Genomic DNA, 20,468 nt, shown 5'->3' with positions numbered 1-20,468 from the left:
ATCTGTCCACGCTTCCGTGATGAACAAAATATCGAGAGAATAGTCAGTAATAAGATCAAATATTTCCTGCCTATGCTTGCCAAGAGAACGTGCATTGATAAGAGCGATAGAAGTAGTATAACCTGCATCATAGTTGATAGAAGTGCCCGTGATTTGAAGGGGAGGAAGCAGGGGGATGGAGTAGAGACAGTGAGGACAGGCTATAGTCGTGTCTTTGTGAATATCTGAGAGGTTCCTTTTTAGACATTTGGACGAATCACGAGGACATAAGGCAATTAGATCATGACTGGAGTAGGTTATGATACTTGCCGATAAATTTTTGGCAGGATTTGTGGCCCTGGGCCCGGTCCCGGTGCGGACGGGCGCAGACGGGCTTGCCTCTGGCGCGCCTCCGGCGCGCCGCCGGCGCGCCCGCTGCGCCCGCCCGCTGCGCGGACGGGAAGTACCTTTCTTTTTGTACATGAAGGGGCGGGAAGGGAGGGAGCGTTCGATCGACTGGAGCGCAGCCCTTCCCTGCTCAAGATGGCGGGTGTCACGAGTGGTCACGTGATCGCGCCGAAAGGGCAGCGCTGATGACAATAAGCTGCAGACGCGCAATGCAGCGCGCAGTGAATGTCCAGAAGGTGATGTGAGTAATTTAGCCACCAATCATGTATTTAAAAATACATGTGTAAAGTTATCGCCCAATGAGCAGACAGTAACCACAACAATTGAAAATGCGCTATTAAAATAGGTGCAACAGGGATAGAAAGAGAACCCCCGGCTTCCGCCTCAGGGGAGAGCAAGTTTAAAAATAATAAATAATTGCATATTTCGCTCAATAAAATGCCATTATCAAACTTAAGAAATATCACTTGTACTTCAAGATACTGGAGAGATCTTCTGCCAGAAGTGGACATCATGCAACAATGGGTCAGAGTGTGAGCTGAGGGATCTTACCTGGGTGGCGATGGTAGACGTGAACTGGGAGTGGTCGTAGTCCCAGCCATGCTTGCAACTCTGCAGGGCTGATTCGTTGAGGGGTTCCCTGGTGGAGGTTTTGGGTGGTCCCCAGGTGGAGGTGTTGGGTGTTCCCCAGGAGGAGGTGTTGGGTGATCCCCAGGAGGAGGTGTTGGGTGGTCCCCCTATGTAGTCCCTGGGTCTTCCCCGGGGAGAGTTCTCCAGGAGGTGCCACTGGGGCTCTCTGTACATCTTGCAGGAGCTGAGGGTCCCATCGGGCTCCCTGGGGATGCTGGTGAGGAGCAGATCCTCTTCTGTGAGGTTCCTAAATCCATCTTGGTTGGGAAGGGCACAATGATGAGAGGGCACCGCTGCAAGGAAGTTGTGCAGCAGGAAATGTGAGGGCAAGATAATCTGGGGGATTATAAGGAACACGAGTATTTGGATCTGGAAGAGGCCAAAGCCACCCACCTCCAAGATGAGATCCTCAAACTTCATACTGCCTCCTACCCAGAGACTGGACCCACCACGCGAGGTGCACAGATTATTATTATTATTGGTTCATAGGAGGTAAGCCAGGGTTCAGGGGCTTGGAAGGGTCTGAGCAGAGAGCTACGGTCTCAGAGGAGGCGTGGTGACTGGGAGAAGTCTAAGCGGAGAGCCTGGGTTTCACTCAAGGGCCAAGAGTTGGGAGCAGGCAAAGTGGAGTATCTGAGTCTCAGCAGAGTCGGAGGAGAAAATCAGGGTCTTGGGGATGATTTTGGGCGATATAGATGTTGAAAAGTGGTTCAGGGTCTGAGTGGAGAGCGAGTCTGGGAGGAGATGCAGAGTCTCTGTGAATCTGAGGGGACATCAGAAGTCTCAAAGGCAGCTCGGTGAAGTCTCAGGATGTGTCATGAGGGTAGCAGGATGCTCTGGAGTAAAAGGAAGGGGCTCAAAGAGACTGGGTCTCAAAGACGTTCTTAAGCCTCAGAGTGCTTTGAGTCCTTGACGGCTCAGGGGTCATTGGAAGAAGTGGAGTCATAAGACACCTAGGGTCTGGAAAGAGTCTTGTAGGTCACCAAAAGCTTGAGGTAAGAGGAAGCCCCAACACGGAAATTGACTTTTTACGTCACATGAGCCTTTGGGTTGCAGGAGTCATGGGGTCACGTGAGCCTTGGGGGTTGACCACGTGCTGATCGATACAAAGGCTCGACGAATAGTCCATCCACTGAAGGTTCTGGGACTCCACTTGGACTGGTCCTGGCAGGGGCTGATTCTTGATTGGCAGTCTGTCAACTTGACACACCAGGAGGTTGCAAGAACGTTCCTGGTGGGTGAAAGACATGTATATGTGTGAATTACTTTACTTTCACAGCTCCTCTTTCTTCAGAAAATAAAATACTCTCAAGAAACATCTACAATCATCAAAGTAAAATACTGCAGACACTGACAGCTGGTACTGTCCTGTCTGATACTAAATAGAATTCACAGTGTCAGCCACAGATTTAGGACATCAGGTGAAATGACTGCTATTAAAATAATCTTACAAACAACAGAGGCCTCCCAATAACCCCTCTGGAACCAGGGCCTTGTGCATTTAGTAACAACAATGGATCCTCAAGGAATGTTTCAATCAACGGACAAAACACACCGACATGGACCAGTTTTGACTGTGTGCTCAATCTGTGGTTTATATGACAGTACGCACTAACCAATATTATTCAAAGGCCTGTATTGGATGAGAAACACCAACGGCAAATCATACAGATTATTTAGATGACACAATCAAAAACTCAAATATATTTCATATAGTATCAGTGCTCAAAAAAGGGCTCACAGTGTGTGCAAAAACTCAGGGCCCGATTCACAGAACTAACTTAAGACAAAATCCTAAACTTTCTACCATTTTGGTATTCACAGAAGGCACTTACTCATTTAGGTATTCACAGAAGGCACTTACTCATTTCGGTATTCACAGAAGTTAAATGCCTTCTGTGAATACCAAAAGTCTTAAAGTTAGGATTTTTCTAAGTTTAGAAGTCCTAAAGTTAGGAGTCCTAACTCTACTACTCCTAAACTGAGAAAAATCCTAACTTTGAGACTTTTGGTATTCAAAGAAGGCATTTAGGAGTCCTAAAGTTAGGACTCCTAACTTCTGTGAATACCAAAATGAGTAAGTGCCTTCTGAAAAATACCAAAATGGTAGTAAGTTTAAGATTTTGTCTTAAGTTAGTTCTGTGAATCGGGCCCAATAAGTGCAAACAGGTTCGAGAGGTTAAAAAAGTCGCAATCAGGACTAGGAAAATTAGTTTTTCAAGGTGACATTCTGCTCAAAATTTTACAACAAATTCCACATGGATTTAATCAAAATTTGGTTACCCAATTCCTGTTTATCAACAGCGTTTCGGCCCTGAAGAAATTACTGGGCCATCATCAGGACTCGTAACAACCAAAAAATCTGGTGGTCTGAAAAACATGCACACTAATGGAAAAATAGAGAACAGAGGAACAAACGTGGTCCTATCAAGTGTGAACTGTATCTAAACAGACTGAGAGACTAAGAGCTCCTAATAGAGGGAAGATGAAACAAGGAATTCCATCAACTGCCCTTCGTGGCTCACACTCCCAGTTCCATCCCTGGTTCAAGAAGGGTGATGTGACAGGGAGGCTGGGATTTCCAAATGATGACACTGGCCACGAAGGGCAGTTGATGGAATTCTTGTTTCATCTTCCCTCTATTAGGAGCTCTTAGTCTCTCAGTCTGTTTAGATACAGTTCACACTTGATAGGACCACGTTTGTTCCTCTGTTCTCATTTTTCCATTAGTGTGCATGTTTTTCAGACCACCAGATTTTTTGGTTGTTCCGATATATAGGATTTGGGGATTCAATCTGGTTTAGGTCTATAAAAATGTTCCCTTTGACCCTTGCTTCCTAGTGGAGTAATTCTTTGTAGTACCATCATCAGGACTGGCAGGAGCAATGAGCATGAACGATGATAAGGCTTCATGTCCCTACACCAGGAGGTCGACAGCCACCCCAGTGGGAGTGAATTTACACCAGCATGAAATTCTGCTGCAAGGAGCGAAGAAATCGTGCTCCAGTAGTTAAGGAGCAGTCATGTAATTAGGGCTTAAGTATGATAGTTAAGGTTAACAAATGTAAGCGGTTTTCCTTACTAGGACATTTGAAACTTAATAGTAGATGTCCAACCTTTTCAATACATTGCACCTTTCCTTTTGAGCTGTCCGGGGCCTACCCTAGGGGAGAGTTATATGTATTAACAAGGAAGGGTTTAGGCCTGGCAAAAGGTTTATTTTGCGAGGGCAAAATTGCAGCTTAAAGACTACACACATAGGTGGCAGTGACAGGCCTGAGACATGCTTAGAGGGCTACTGAAGTGGGAGGCCCAAGAAGTGCTGCAGGCCCAAAATGTGCCCATTGGGGATAAGCCCATGTCACCATATGCTAAGGAGGAAACACGTGCACTTTATCACTGGCCTGCAGTGGTAAAGTGCGCAAAGTCCTAAGGCTAGCACAAATGCAATCAGAAAAATGGAGGAGGAAGGTAAAATGTTTGGAGAAGACCACCCTTAGGCTGACAGGTCTAACAACAGTCAAAATTACAGAACCCAATACATTTCTTATTTTTTTTGTCAAAAATCTGTTTATTGATATCCAGCATAAAGAGGAAAGACATGACATTATATATTAATTCTCAACGATCCCCTCTAAATCTAAAGAAGACACAGTATCTCAATAGGTGGGTATACCTAGCACTAAACACATTGTCAAGCCCAGTCCCTTCCGTTCAATCGTCTACCTTGTAACTTTTTTATAGCCCCTTCCCTTCTGTCCCTCCTCCCCCTGTTTAGCCCCTACTAACAACGGTGGTGGAGAAGCACTAGAAACCACAATGTCTATTTATGTGTATTGTACAGTTTGGGAAATCAGGCAAAAGCCCTAAGAAATAGGTAGGTGTGATGATAGGTCAAGTGTCAGGCAGGATGAGGCCTGGTGAGAGACACCACAAGGATACATGGAAGTGTCACACTGAGTCCTTGGACACGCTGGATAATACTGACCCAATAGCCCAAACACTCCATCGCGCTACGTCAGAGGGTGGGCTTGGGAGATTTCCACAACCGTCGACCACTGAATACTTTCCAAGTGACCTTATGTAGGAGGTCATATCCCTCTTACAAAATTGTATCGTACCAATGCTTGTTGAATGGATTACTGTATTGTTTTGTTGAAATGATTTACGCTCACTGGGATACTTGATGTAATGTAACACAAAATCTCAATAACAACATTTAAATAAAACAAGTGACAGGCAGTATGGAGAGACCCGTGAGTGAACCCGAGATTGATCTAAAACTGAAACAGGTGCATGCCTCTCAGCGTGGGTGGGCTCACCGCCAGCGGAAGACCCTGTGTTAGATATGTCGCGAACGGACCCCATCTGTATTCAAGATTCTCGTAGTCATCTCTAAAGATGTCAGCGAGCCTCTCCATAGAGAGTAGACGGGAGTGCCACTGTGCCACCACCACCGGTGCAGTTTTTTCCTTCCAGGCAGCTGCGTTTGCCGTTTTAGCCGCCCCCGGGATAATCACGCCCTACTATTTATAGGAACTTTTATTCACTGGTAAGTACAAGTTCATTTCAGTAGCTTATTTTGGCTGTTTATATTTCAGTGGTTGTAAGCGTTGCCCTTGTGTTGAGAGGGGTGAAGTAGTTCCACAAGTAGTTACAAGAGCACTTTCTCCAGTGGGTAAAATGTCAATCACAAACCTGTGGGGGTGTGGTTTCAACCTAAAAATCTGCATATACAATAGCTACTCTAATTAATTGTGCTAGTTTTCAGAAGGATAAACAAACCTATTAAATCTGGTTTGTGGTGAGGAATAAATACATGTCTTGAGAGTTATGAAAATAGTTGGTGTAACCCTACTATACATAGGGAATGTCAGTCATTGGGATGTGCAAGTGCCAAACTATTTCTCTTTTTGGGCACTGATTTTTAGGTGTGTGTGTACATGTGCAAGGGTCACTCAAAGTGTACCATTGGAGTGACATGTCAACAGACCAATAGTGTAAGGGCGTTGGTTGGGAGCCCTTTTATGTGTATGAATTCCTTGTATGAGATGTTAGGGAAACATGAGGCTGGTAAGACGGTTAAAGATGTCCTTAGGACAGACCTAAAAGGCTGTGATATCTACTACTGCCTGTCCTTGTAAAATATGCTGCCTAAATGCAATGAGTGCATTTAGGCCACCAAGTAAAATTAAAGCATAAAAACTGAGACCCGTTGTGGGAAAATCAATCAATTTTTTTTAATTTTCCCTAGATTGCTTACATTTGTGGATCTGGATCACTTTAGGCAGTGAAAAGCACTTTATGTGCTTAACCCCTAAAGCATTGCAAAAGATTGGTGTTAGAAATTGTCTTGTTGGTTGACTGGGGTATGAGGCCATGTCAAACAGCAGCCACAATCCTAGTTAAGAGGCAGGCAAACCCTAAATTAACCTGTGCTCACCCTCTGGTAGCTTGGCACAGAGCGGTCAGGCTAAACTTTAGATGCAATGTAAAGTAACACTTCAAGCAGTAAAACAGTGAAATCACCACACAAACTATACTACACCAAGTTAGGAAAATACATCTGACCTAAATAAATAAAACAAGAGCAAAACAACGAAACTCCAATTATTAGAACTGGAGATATTACATTTTGGAGTTTATAGAGAAAAATAGCACCAAAAAGTACAAAGCACTATTGAAGGATATATGGTCACTCCAGCAGAATAGCAGCACAACATTCCTTCTTCCTGGCAGAGTCTTCACAGGTGCAGAGGTGTACTGAAGTGGCAGGATTTAAGGTCTCGTACTTATACCTAGTGGTGCCTTTGAAGTGGGGGAGACTTCAAAGGCGTGCCTTTGAAGTGCACAGAGGTCCTCTGTTCCTGCCCTGGCTCCAGACTCACTACAGGGAGGTATGCAGCCCTCTGTGTGTGTCCGGTACACAGCCTATTAAGGTGTAAGTTAGGCTGTGTGCCAGCTCCTCCATCCCATTGTGCCTTAGATGGACCATTGAGACAAACCTAAGCTGCCATTGTGTGTGGCTGTCTAGGAGGAATACACAAAGCCCAATTGCCAATTACACACCCAGGCACATGATCAACAACCAACTACAGGCACCTTTTTGCTGAAGCAAGAAAATGCCAACTTTCTAAAAGTGCCATTTTCAGAACTGTAATTAATAATCTGGCCACTATAAATTTGGATTTCAAATTGTGGTTCCAAGAGACACCATACTGGAAGGGTTTATCTCCTCCCAATTGGCAACTGAACTTATAAAATGTAGTAAGGTAGTTCCAATGTTATCCTATGAGAGGGAAAGGCCTTGCTGTAGTGAAAAACTAACTTGAGAATGTTTCACTACCAGGACATGTAAAACTTAAAAGCGCATCAGTGGTGGCTGCTACTTGGAAGCAACAGTGGGGCGGCTTGGGGGGAAGGGGCGTGGGGTTTGAGTTAAGTAAATCACTTACCTCCTGGCTGGCCGCCTGGAAGGCCGCCACCTCTTCTACGTCCTCTTCCTGGCTTCTTGGGGCAGACAGGAGGCACCAGGGCTCCCAGGCTCCATGTAGCCAATCACAACGCTGCAATACAGCTTTGTGCTTGGTCTGAGTGCTGTGACACGGCGCTCCGCCAAGTACTGGAGGGGTGGCATGTTCTCCATGCAGGCAGCAATGCAGCCTGCATTCAGAACACGGTATGTGTGCATGACTGTTTTGGGTGGCACGAGAGGACCGGCCAAGCACTCATGCTCACATAGAAAGTGCAAACTACGCCTCCCCCTGCTGTGAGAGCAGCCCGCCCCACAGAGATGCTGGAAAGGGGAAAACTAAAATGATTATAACCTTGGGTTATAATCATTTTATTTTTCCTTTGTTTACTTTGCAAAAAGCAGTGAGGCGACGCTCCTCCGCCTTAGCGGAAAAGCCGCCACTGAAGTGCATTCCCTCCGTTTTAAGTACATTGCTCTCTGCCCTCTGGGTTGTCCAAGGCCCACCTTAGGGTTGAATTATATGCATAAAAAGGGAAGGTTTGTGCCTGGTGAAAGGGTTATTATGCCAGGTCAAAATAGCAGTGTAAACCGCACACACAGGCTCTGCAATGGCAGGCCTGAGACATGGTTGGAGGTCTTTTTTAAGTGGCTTGCAAACTTAGTGCTGCAGACCCAACCCTAGCCTTTAATTTAAAGGCCCTGGGCACATGTAGTACCCTTTACTAGGGACTTGTAAGTAAATTAAATATACCAATTGGAGATTTGCCAAAATTACCTTATTTATGGGAGATAGCATAAGCACTTTAGCACTGGTTAGCAGTGGTAAAGTGCACAGAGTCCTACAGCCAGCAAAAAAGAGGTAGAAAAATTGGAGGAGGAAGACAAAAAGTAGGGGTGAGTCCACCCTACGGCTGTCAGGTCTAACAATTGCCTAAGCCAACTGCCATATGTGAATTTTTAGCATGTCCACAGTAAAAAAAAACATAAAAAGCCCTAAAAATGCACGGTTGCATGCATGTAGGATCCCCAAGGGGGATGGAGAATGTCTTTATGCTGCACACATGGCAGACAGACCGCCCTGCAGCACTACAGACACCGGTGGGGTTTTAACGAGTTTCAGAGAAGTAGCGGAGCATGATGTTAGCCTCCTGGGCATAATGCAGCGCTTCGCAACCCCTGAAACGCAGGGCTGCACAATATTTACAACAATATGTTTGAGAAGTTGACCTGGTATATGCTGTCCACTAATTAAAGTGGGAACCTCGCACCAGTCCAAACAACCCTTATGGTGATTTAGGAGTTCAAAGATAACCTTAGAAAGCTATCCTAGTGGTAGCTGTGGAGGAATCTATGACATAATATCGACAGACATAATATAGACATACAATAATATCGACACAAAAATATCTAAATCAAAAATATCGGAGTTCTATCTACATAAAGGTAAGTTCAAAAATATCGAGAAAAAATATAGTAATACAAAAATATCGAAGTTAAAAATATCGTTTTTTAAATGTATTAATAATAATGTAAAAATATTTTAAAAATACATATAATTTACCAAATTAAAAATATAAACATTAAAACATTAAAAAATTAATAACTAATACATACACATTTTAAATAAATTAAAACTACATATAAATTAATGTATATACTTACTCTACATATTGCAACAGTAGGAAAAGCGTTGGATAGCGTAGGGGTAAAAATTACTATTCCCACTCCATAGGGTGCAACAGTAGGGAAAGCGTTGGATAGCGTAGGGGTAAAAATTACTATTCCCACTCCAGAGAGTGCAACAGTAGGGAAAGCGTTGGATAGCGTAGGGGTAAAAATTACTATTCCCACTCCAGAGAGTGCAACAGTAGGGAAAGCGTTGGATAGCGTAGGGGTAAAAATTACTATTCCCACTTCAGAGAGTGCAACAGTAGGGAAAGCGTTGGAAAGCGTAGGGGTAAAAATTACTATTCCCACTCCAGAGGGCGTTGGAAAGCGTAGGGGTAAAAATTACTATTCCCACTCCAGAGAGTGCAACAGTAGGGAAAGCGTTGGATAGCGTAGGGGTAACAATTACTATTCCCACTCCAGAGGGTGCAACAGTAGGGAAAGCGTTGGATAGCGTAGGGGTAAAAATTACTATTCCCACTCCAGAGAGTGCAACAGTAGGGAAAGCGTTGGATAGCGTAGGGGTAAAAATTACTATTCCCACTCCAGAGAGTGCAACAGTAGGGAAAGCGTTGGATAGCGTAGGGGTAAAAATTACTATTCCCACTCCAGAGGGTGCAACAGTAGGGAAAGCGTTGGATAGCGTAGGGGTAAAAATGACTATTCCCACACTCCAGAGAGTGCAACAGTAGGGAAAGCGTTGGATAGCGTAGGGGTAAAAATTACTATTCCCACTCCAGAGGGTGCAACAGTAGAGAAAGCGTTGGATAGCGTAGGGGTAAAAATTACTATTCCCACTCCAGAGAGTGCAACAGTAGGGAAAGCGTTGGATAGCGTAGGGATAAAAATTACTATTCCCACTCCAGAGGGTGCAACAGTAGGGAAAGCGTTGGATAGCGTAGGGGTAAAAATTACTATTCCCACTCCAGAGAGTGCAACAGTAGGGAAAGCATTTGATAGCTTAGGGGTAAAAATTACTTCCCACACTACTCCCCCTTTAACACACAACACACTACACATATAAAAAACACAATTAATATAAATATCAATTAATAAATTAACAATTAATATTAAATTGATGTAATTATAAATTAGCTAATTAACACATATTAATTACCAATTAAAAATTATTTACCAATTAATTAACAAGATATTTACAAGAACAAACAATATTTATTAATAAATTATGTATAATTAATATTATGAAATAATTAAAAAACCAATAACCAATTAATTAACAATTAATTAACAATAAATACCAAAAAATAAATACAATCTCTTTAATTAATTTAATTATTTCACACCCTATTCTCCTACAAACACACAACCCACTACACATAAATAAATCACATAAAAAATGTAATTGCCATTGAATCACTTAATATTAATTAATTACCAATTAATTATTAATTAGCAATAACAAAAAATTATAAATATTAGTACATTAACTCTAATTAATTTAATTAACTAATTAATAATAAGTAATTACCAATTAATTATTAATTAACAATAACAAAAAATATTTTACATTACATCAACTCTAATTAATTTAATTAACTAATAAATAATAATTAATTAACAATTAATAATTAATTAACAATAACAAAAAATTATAAATACTACTACATTAACTCTAATTCTTTTAATTAACTAATTAATAATAATTAATTACCAATTAATTATTAATTTATAAATATGTATTAATCAAAAATATTTTAAAAACATATTAATCAATTCATTATAATTAAATTACTTCCCACCCTATTCCCCTATAAACCCACAACCCGCTCTGATACTAAAGCGCAAAATGTAAACAAATTTACAAATTCTAAACATACATTAAAAAACATGTTTAACAAACATATAAACAACATAATAAAATACATAACACTAAACAAAATTTCGATATTACGAACATACATACCTTAATATCGATATTCTGTCTATCAATATTATTGCACATTGATATTCTATACCATCGAAATTAAAACATCGATATTATTGTATATCGATATTTTAATTTCGATATTTTGTCTCTCTACCGCTGTGGAGAGCAGTCTTCAGGCTTAATCTTGAAGGAATGTAAAGCAGCTTGTTTCACCAGAATGCAACCTTATACTATTGGTTAAATGAAAGGAGAACCACACAGTAGTTTTAAGAATATGTATTTATTATTATAACACACCTTAAATACCTATTAGTATCTGCTACCCGAAGATAAACACAAATCACACAATACTGTAGCACAGAAACAGTCGTAAGTAGCACTAATACACAGTGGACTCCAGGGGGAAACCAAACCATTTACTAAAATAAATAGTGGTATAAGAACCATGACTCAAGTCTAGACAGTGTCTAGAGGATGTAGAGTCTCTGGGACCCCAAGGAACCACCCAAGGTGAGTAAGCAGGGACACCACGGAGAACGGGTACAGTGTGGATACACAACTGAGTGCTATATACAATTCAATGGGAGAGCTGTGGTTTTAATTTTAAAGTTTAAGGACCCTTCCCAGTCGATTACGAGGAAACCCTTTGGAACATAGAAGGTTGGAGAGCCACCCCACCCGTGGATATCAAAGTACCAGAGGTCCCTATCCCAGCTAAGCAGGTTGCATAGGACTGAAGTGGTATCAGAAACCTTTGTCGATCTCAATGGGAGTTTTCAAAGAAATGCCACTGCTGGAAGGAGGAAAAGTGTCCAGTGGAACCCACAGGTGGATTCTTGAGTGAAGGAAACTGAAAGCAGAGAGGACAGAGTCTCGGTCACCCAGAGTGACCAGGGGCTCAGTAGTCGAATGCCCACCGATGTAGGGTGCTTCATGTGTGATGATGGAGACTTTGACTCTACACCAGCAGGGACCAGGAGAGGTCGAGGATGACCAGCAGTCTGATACGAGCTGTCCCACGAAGGATGTCGAGTGCTGAGGGGGTCGGTGTCTGGCAGGAGCAGCAACAAGCCTTGGCAGTGGTAACCCACAAAGAATGTCAAGGAAGGTTGCGGTCTGGCCCAGCTAGGACCAGGAGGCTCACCACAGCAAGGGAAGTCAGGGCAGGCCAGGATGAACCAGGGGAGGCCAAGAAAAGCAGTTTTGTCCCTCAAGTTGACCCACAGGTCGGAGGCACAGGAGTGGTGAGGGGACCTCTTAGCAGTTTCACAAAGTAACCGCTTGCTGGGCACAGAGTGTGAGGAGGCCAAAGTCCTTTGTACAAAATGTGCACAGAGTTTGAGGCTATCGATAGCCGAATGCCCTTAGTTGGTGAACACCAACAAGCATATGCACTCGCAAAAGTAAGCGGTGCACAGGGGTACAGGTTATGCGGTCCCCACTAGGGATACTGGCCTTAGACTTGGTGAGAGGGCAGCTCAACCTCCAGGTACATAGAAAGCCACTGCCTGTGTTGCTGGAAACTTTGGAGTCCGCAGGAGCTCAGGATCAGCAGGCAGCTCAGTTGCATTACGGAGCCTGCGAATGCAGGGAAGTGACTCCCTCGCCCCAAGGGAGATACTTCAATTGTCCTTGATGCTCCACAGGTTCTGCATGCAGCCTGTATGGTGCACGGGCACAGACAATGCTTTGTACGGAGAGGGCGATGAAGTCATGAAGTCAAGCCCAGTCGAAGTCCAGCAAAGTCCAGAGTGTCCAGATGGTCGAAGGTCAGTAGTTTCTTGATCAGAATCTTGTCCACGTTGAATCTAGGGTCCTACAGCCAGGTAAGCCCTTAAGTACCCACGGGAAAGGGTTGGACAGATTCAGGGGACCCTGCCAGGGGATGATCAGGACAGTGGGGAGGTTACTCCCATGTCCTTTGTCCAGTATCGCCCCAGAGCAGGAGCCAATGGCTCCCAGGACTGGTTTGAACTGGACTATGCACAAGGACACCAAGTGTGCCCCAGATGCAGACTTTCAGGCACTTTGGAAGTGCACACACCCAGCCCCAATACACTAAACCCTGTCTGGGAGGTGGTCACACCTCCCTGTGACAGGATGCCTATTGTCCTGCCTTCCCCTGCTCGTGCTTGGCTCAGCAGCAGGAGGGCAGACATGGGTCTCTGGTCGGCAGCAGCCATTTAGTGCTACCCGGGTCAAGAAGGCTGGTACCGGGAAGTTCAGGGACCCAACGAAGTTTGCTTCAGAAGGGTGGAATCATACCTCCCACACCAGTTACCGGTGTGGGGATATGTTTCCAAGGTGTTTGATACCAAACACGACATATTTTGTTGCAGCTGTTTTCGAGGTAGCATTTTACGTGAGCATATAATGCACCTCTACCTTTATGTCTGGCTGCGTCACCGACAACCCAGGAGAATGGTCTCCGAAGGCTGCAGAGGGGCTCTTCTCATGCAGAGGCACCTCTCACGTAAAACCCAGCACCCTGCCTTCAGGATTGTCAAGGCCTGCTATAGGGGTGACCTATAGGTTTTAAGTGTAGTGACCTATAGATATAGGAAACCATATCTTACACAGGCTGTAATGGCAGACCTGTAGTTCCATTTTGCATGGCCTCTCATGGGTGGCATAATACATGTTTCAGGCAAGGGAGGCCTCTGGGATACCTATGCCCTGGGTACCATATACAAGGGACTGACAAGGGTATCCCAGTATCCAATCTGGAGTGTACCTATGTACATGGCATAACATTTTAGGGAGAAAGCAGATAGGCCGGGGTCCTGATTAGTAGGATCCCAGTCAGACTAGTCAAAAACAATGTAACATCTAGAAAAAAGTGGGGGTACTCATAAGAAGCAGACCCTACTTTCCTACAATATGGTTCAGCCCTGCGTTTCCCCCTGCACTGGTGCTAATTTTAGCTGCCTAGTGCCAACGCAGACACCCTTGCACAATAGTGCAAGGGTGTCTGCGTTGAGAGAAAGATTGTTTTTGTGCAGGCAGGTCTCCCTTCCCATAACCAATCTTTAAATGACATTTTGTAACTTTTATATCTGCTGCTTAATGCAGCACACATAGAAGTTGAAAAATGCCTTTTTTTTTAATTGATGTTTATGTGCAGGAAGGTGCACATAAAAAAATCAAAGGCCTTTTGCTGCTTCTATGCGTGCTGCACAACGCAGCACACACAGAAACAGCAAAAAGAAGAAGAAATGAAACATGCGCGTCATGATCAACAATGCAGGACACTGAAACAATATACCGTTGCCATGTGGCACAGCGTGAGAAGCGCCTGGAAACACGTACTTATGCTTACCAATGTGTAAATAGGAGTCCCGTTGCAAAGCAGGGCTTGTGGCTGTTCACATAGGAAATGCCTGCCCTGCCTTTGTAGGGCCATTTGTACCACTCGGGCTAGGAAGCAGCATAAAACGTCATTCTTGCTGCATTTACTAATGAATGGAAATCTAGTTCTTTGTTACAATTCATGAGTAACCCAGTCTTCAGTCCCACACATGAAATAGCCTTAAGGTGGATGTTAGTCCCGGCCAATTTATGGTACTTCCCTTCAGCCTCCCATCGGCTCTCAAATCTTTACAAAGAACATGTCGCTGGTTGGGGATCACTTGTTCCCTCCCCTCGAAGACTGGCTGTTAAGGTCGGGCGTGCCACAGAGGTTGTTGGATCCCCTTCAGAAAATTATATCTTTCTTTTCCAACTGAGATTTTCTATCAACTACCCGAGGTCTCACCTCTAGCCCACCAATATCTGCTTGTCATTGGGGTGATTTTGGCACAGAGGGCCCGATTCACAAAGGTAAAGTTAGACCAAAAGTCTGACTTTACTATTGTTTAGTATTCATGAAGATAAGTTACTACTAGTAAAGTTAGACTTTTGGTTTAAGTTTACCTTTGTGAAAACCAGAAAGTAGTTAAGTTGGACTCTTGGTCTAAGTTTAACTTTGTGAATACTAAAAACTAGTAAAGTTGGACTCTTGGTCTAAGTTTACCTTTGTGAATACTAAAATGTAGTAAAGTTAGATTCCTGGTTTAAGTTTACCTTTGTGAATACCGGAAAGTAGATAAGTTAGACTTTTGGTCTAAGTTTACCTTTGTAAATACTAAAATGTAGTAAAGTTAGATTCTTGGTCTAAGTTTACCTTTGTAAATACTAAAATGTAGTTAAGATAGACTCTTGGTCTAAGTTTACCTTTGTGAATACCGGAAAGTAGATAAGTTAGACTCTTGGTCTAAGTTTACCTTTGTAAATACTAAAATATAGTAATGTTAGATTCTTGGTCTAAGTTTACCTTTGTGAATACTGGAAAGTAGTTAAGTTAGACAATTAATCTTATTTTACCTTTGTGAATACTAAAAACTAGTAAAGCTAGACTCTTGGTCTAAGTTTACCTTTGTGAATACCGGAAAATCATTAAGTTAGACTCTTGGTCTAAGTTTACCTTTGTGAATACCGGAAAGTAGATAAATTAGACTCTTGGTATAAGTTTACCTTTATAAATACTAAAATGTAGTAAAGTTAGATTCTTGGTCTAAGTTTACCTTTGTGAATACTAAAAACTCGTAAAGTTAGACTCTTGGTCTAAGTTTAACTTTGTGAATACTAAAAACTAGTAAAGTTAGACTCTTGGTCTAAGTTTACCTTTGTAAATACCGGAAAGTAGATAAGTTAGACTCTTGGTCTAAGTTTACCTTTGTAAATACTAAAAAGTAGTTAAGTTAGACTCTTGGACTAATTTTACCTTTGTGAATACCGGAAAGTGGTTAAGTTAGACTCTTGGTCCAAGTTTACCTTTGTAAATACTAAAAAGTAGTAAAGTTAGACTCTTGGACTAAGTTTACCTTTGTGAATACTGGAAAGTAGTTAAGTTAGACTCTTGGTCTAAGTTTACCTTTGTAAATACTAAAAAGTAGTGAAGTTAGACTCTTGGACTAAGTTTACCTTTGTGAATACTGGAAAGTAGTTAAGTTAGATTCTTGGTCTAAGTTTACCTTTGTGAATACCGGAAAGTAGATAAGTTAGACTCTTGGTCTAAGTTTACCTTTGTAAATACTAAAATGTAGAAAAGTTAGATTCTTGGTCTAAGTTTACCTTTGTGAATACCGGAAAGTAGATAAGTTAGACTCTTGGTCTAAGTTTACCTTTGTAAATACTAAAATGTAGTAAAGTTAAATTCTTGGTCTAAGTTTACCTTTGTGAATACCGGAAAGTAGATAAGTTAGACTCTTGGTCTAAGTTTACCTTTGTAAATACCGGAAAGTAGATAAGTTAGACTCTTGGTCTAAGTTTACCTTTGTAAATATTAAAAAGTAGTTAAGTTAGACTCTTGGACTAAGTTTACCTTTGTGAATACCGGAAAGTAGTTAAGTTAGACTCTTGGTCCAAGTTTACCTTTGTAAATACTAAAAAGTAGTAAAGTTAGACTCTTGGACTAAGTTTACCTTTGTGAATACTGGAAAGTAGTTAAGTTAGACTCTTGGTCTAAGTTTACCTTTGTAAATACTAAAAAGTAGTAAAGTTAGACTCTTGGACTAAGTTTACCTTTGTGAATACTGGAAAGTAGTTAAGTTAGATTCTTGGTCTAAGTTTACCTTTGTAAATACTAAAGTGTAGTAAAGTTAGATTCTTGGTCTAAGTTTACCTTTGTGAATACCGGAAAGTAGTTAAGTTGGACTCTTGGTCTAAGTTTAACTTTGTGAATACTAAAAACTAGTAAAGTTGGACTCTTGGTCTAAGTTTACCTTTGTGAATACTAAAAACTAGTAAAGTTAGACTCTTGGTTTAAGTTTACCTTTGTGAATACCAGAAAGTAGATAAGTTAGACTCTTGGTCTAGGTTTACCTTTGTAAATACTAAAATGTAGTAAAGTTAGATTCTTGGTCTAAGTTTACCTTTGTGAATACTAAAAACTAGTAAAGTTAGACTATTGGTCTAAGTTTACCTGTATGAATACTGGAAAATCATTAAGTTAGACTCTTGGTCTAAGTTTACCTTTGTGAATACCGGAAAGTAGATAAGTTAGAATCTTGGTCTAAGTTTACCTTTGTAAATACTAAAATGTAGTAAAGTTAGATTATTGGTCTAAGTTTACCTTTGTGAATACTGGAAAGTAGTTAAGTTAGACTATTGATCTAAGTTTACCTTTGTAAATACTATAAACTAGTAAAGCTAGACTCTTGGTCTAAGTTTACCTTTGTGGATACCGGAAAATCATTAAGTTAGACTCTTGGTCTGAGTTTACCTTTGTGAATACCGGAAAGTAGATAAGTTAGACTTTTGGTCTAAGTTTACCTTTGTAAATACTAAAATGTAGTTAAGTTAGACTCTTGGCCTAAGTTTACCTATGTGAATACCGGAAAGTAGATAAGTTAGACTCTTGGTCTAAGTTTACCTTTGTAAATACTAAAATATAGTAATGTTAGATTCTTGGTCTAAGTTTACCTTTGTGAATACTAAAATGTAGTAATGTTAGATTCTTGGTCTAAGTTTACCTTTTTGAATACTGGAAAGTAGTTAAGTTAGACTATTAATCTTTCACCTAGAGTTGCTGGACAATCCTGATACCGCAGCTCTTCTATCCGAATTGGAAGCAATAGGACTCCCACAACTAGTTTCCGGTCCCACTCATACTGCGGGCCACCTTCTGGATGGCCTTTTTTCTAGCAATACCTCACTCAGGATGAGAGATGTTCTTCCCCTCACCTGGACTGACCACTCGGCCATTCTCTTCGACTTTTCACTAAAAGTCACTCCCCCCCCTAGCTAAAAACCCTCTACCCACTAATCAATTTAGAGCCTGGAAAAGCATTGATATTTCTGCTTCTCAGTCATCACTACTAACCTCTCTGCCACCCACTGTGAATGATCCTGAGTTGGGAGCGAACAATTACACCAACTGGATTCAGAACACAGTTAATATAACAGTACATTTAAAGAAACAATCTATTATTAGGGCTTCTAAATCTGAACCTTGGTACAATGATGCCCTTAGACAAGAAAAACAAAAATGTAGACGTCAGGAACGTAGATGGAGACGTGATTACGACCCAGATCAAAAATCCTGCTACAAAGTCATGATGCTTAAATATAAACAACTTATCATCACGGAAAAAAGCTAATTTTACAGCGCCCAAATCAATCTTGCAAATGACTCTACGAAACAACTCTTTCAGGTAGTCACGCGTCTCTCTGGTCAAGCGACAACTACCCCCATCATAGCTTCTCAAGAGCTCGGTGATTCCTTGGCGGATCACTTTCAAAGGAAAGTGACTGACATATTTACTCAATTCAAGGTTCATACAACCAGCATTGGACATTCATCTTCCACCCCTAAGGATCATAAGTTCTCGGCCCGGGCAGGTTCTACCCCGTCTGACTCAACCCTCCATCCCTCCTTTCGGAACTTTACTCAGGTTCCGTCAGAACTGGTATCTCATTTACTACGTACCACTAATTCTGGCTCACCAGAAGTTCAATGTCCCCCTTCCATTCTTAAAATTTTTTCAGATATCATAGGTCCAAAACTCACGGAAATATTTGATGCCATGTTTTCCTCCAATATCTTTCCTTCTATCTGGAAGAAAGCGACTATCAAACCTCCCATCAAGAAGAGTTCCTTAGATCCCACTATAGTCGCCAACTATCGTCCTATAGCCTGCCTCCCCTTCCCCGCCAAAATTGTGGAAAAGATTATGAACATCCAAATCTCAGACTTTATAGATCAGAACAACTGTCTGGATAATTCACAATTTGGTTTCCGGAAGGGACATGGAACGGAAACTGCGCTTATTAAAGCCACGGATGAAATCAGGATGACACTTGATGGTGGAGGATCGGCTGTGCTTATCTTGCTGGACCTATCTACCTCGTTTGACACTGTCGACCATTCTATCTTATTCGACCGTGTCACAGCGGCAGGGATCACAAAGGGTGCTAGGGATCTTATCTCCTCTTTTCTTACTGACCGAGTACAATCGGTCGCCTTCGGCAATTTCAACTCACCTCCTTTTATTCTCCCCTGTGGTATCCCCCAGGGTTCTTCGCTAAGTCCGACACTATTTAACATCTATGTGTCGGACTTGGCGAGGATCATAAAATCCCGTCACCTGGCGGTGACATCCTACGCTGATGACACTCAGATTGTCTTGGCTATTAACAAAAATGGAGATGAAGTGGCTTCTAATTTTAATCAGGGAATGCTAGCAATAAGTGACTGGATGTCCACAAATTGCTTGAAGCTTAACTCCGACAAAATGGAGGTGATGGTGTTTGGTAATCTTTCCCCTGCTTGGTCACCTACCTGGTGGCCTGCCGCCCTTGGACCTCCTCCGTCTCCAGTGACCAAGGCAAGAAATCTGGGAGTCTTACTGGACACTAAACTTACTCTTATGCACCATGTCAATGCGGTAGTATCATCCTCATTTTACACCATGAGAATGATCAAAAAACTCCTCCCTTATCTTCCCACGAGCATGGCCAGAACTCTGGTCAGTGCATTAGTGATATCTCGCATTGACTACTGTAACGCTCTCTTAGTCAATAGTCAGGAAGGAGTCATAAAAAAGCTGCAGTTGAAGCAGAATGCTGCGGCCAGATTGATCACGGCCACCCCCAAGTATACCTCCATTTTTGGCACTATTGAACAGCTTCATTGTTTGCCAGTAAAGAAAAGAACTAAATTTAAAGCACTCTGCATTGCGTATAAGGCAATTCACTCTCTAGGACCTGCTTTCTTAAAGGATGCATTCCGCCCCTACAATCCTGTCAGATCTCTCCGTTCTTCTACTGCCGGTCTCGTGAAGGTCCCAAGGACTAAGAAGGTCTCTTGGGGCGACAGATCCTTTATACTGACCACTACCAAACTTTGGAACAGTCTCCCAAGCCAAATCAAAACCTGTACCTCCCTTCTTTCTTTCCGCAAACAGATAAAGAGTTGGCTTTTCAAACAATAATCACTCATGGACAAGCACAGTGGACACTCAGCGCCGAGACACCCTCGGGTATTTGTGCGCTTAACAAATTTCCTAAAATAAATAAATAAGTTTACCTTTGTGAATACTAAAAACTAGTAAAGTTAGACTCTTGGTCTAAGTTTACCTGTATGAATACCGGAAAATCATTAAGTTAGACTCTTGGTCTAAGTTTACCTTTGTGAATACCGGAAAGTAGATAAGTTAGAATCTTGGTCTAAGCTTACCTTTGTAAATACTAAAATGTAGTAAAGTTAGATTCTTGGTCTAAGTTTACTTTTGTAAATACTAAAATGTAGTTAAGTTAGACTCTTGGCCTAAGTTTACCTTTGTGAATACCGGAAAGTAGATAAGTTAGACTCTTGGTCTAAGTTTACCTTTGTGAATACTAAAATATAGTAATGTTAGATTCTTGGTCTAAGTTTACCTT

General features: G+C 41.9%; 1 protein-coding gene across 1 annotated transcript in view; it reads right to left on the bottom strand.

Moving 5' to 3' along the window:
• LOC144762139 (solute carrier family 22 member 7-like) overlaps positions 1-20,468 on the bottom strand; it is a 204,532-nt gene that overhangs the window by 82,216 nt on the left and 101,848 nt on the right. Inside the window, exon 2 of the mRNA XM_078647286.1 lies at positions 940-2,248. Coding sequence (XP_078503412.1) covers positions 940-1,437 — 498 coding nt within the window. The 5' untranslated portion in view covers positions 1,438-2,248. The remainder of the gene's footprint in view (positions 1-939; positions 2,249-20,468) is intronic.

The sequence above is a fragment of the Lissotriton helveticus genome, chromosome 6, assembly GCF_964261635.1.
Source record: "Lissotriton helveticus chromosome 6, aLisHel1.1, whole genome shotgun sequence".
Taxonomy (NCBI): domain Eukaryota; kingdom Metazoa; phylum Chordata; class Amphibia; order Caudata; family Salamandridae; genus Lissotriton; species Lissotriton helveticus.
This window is presented reverse-complemented; position numbering and strand designations above follow the sequence as displayed.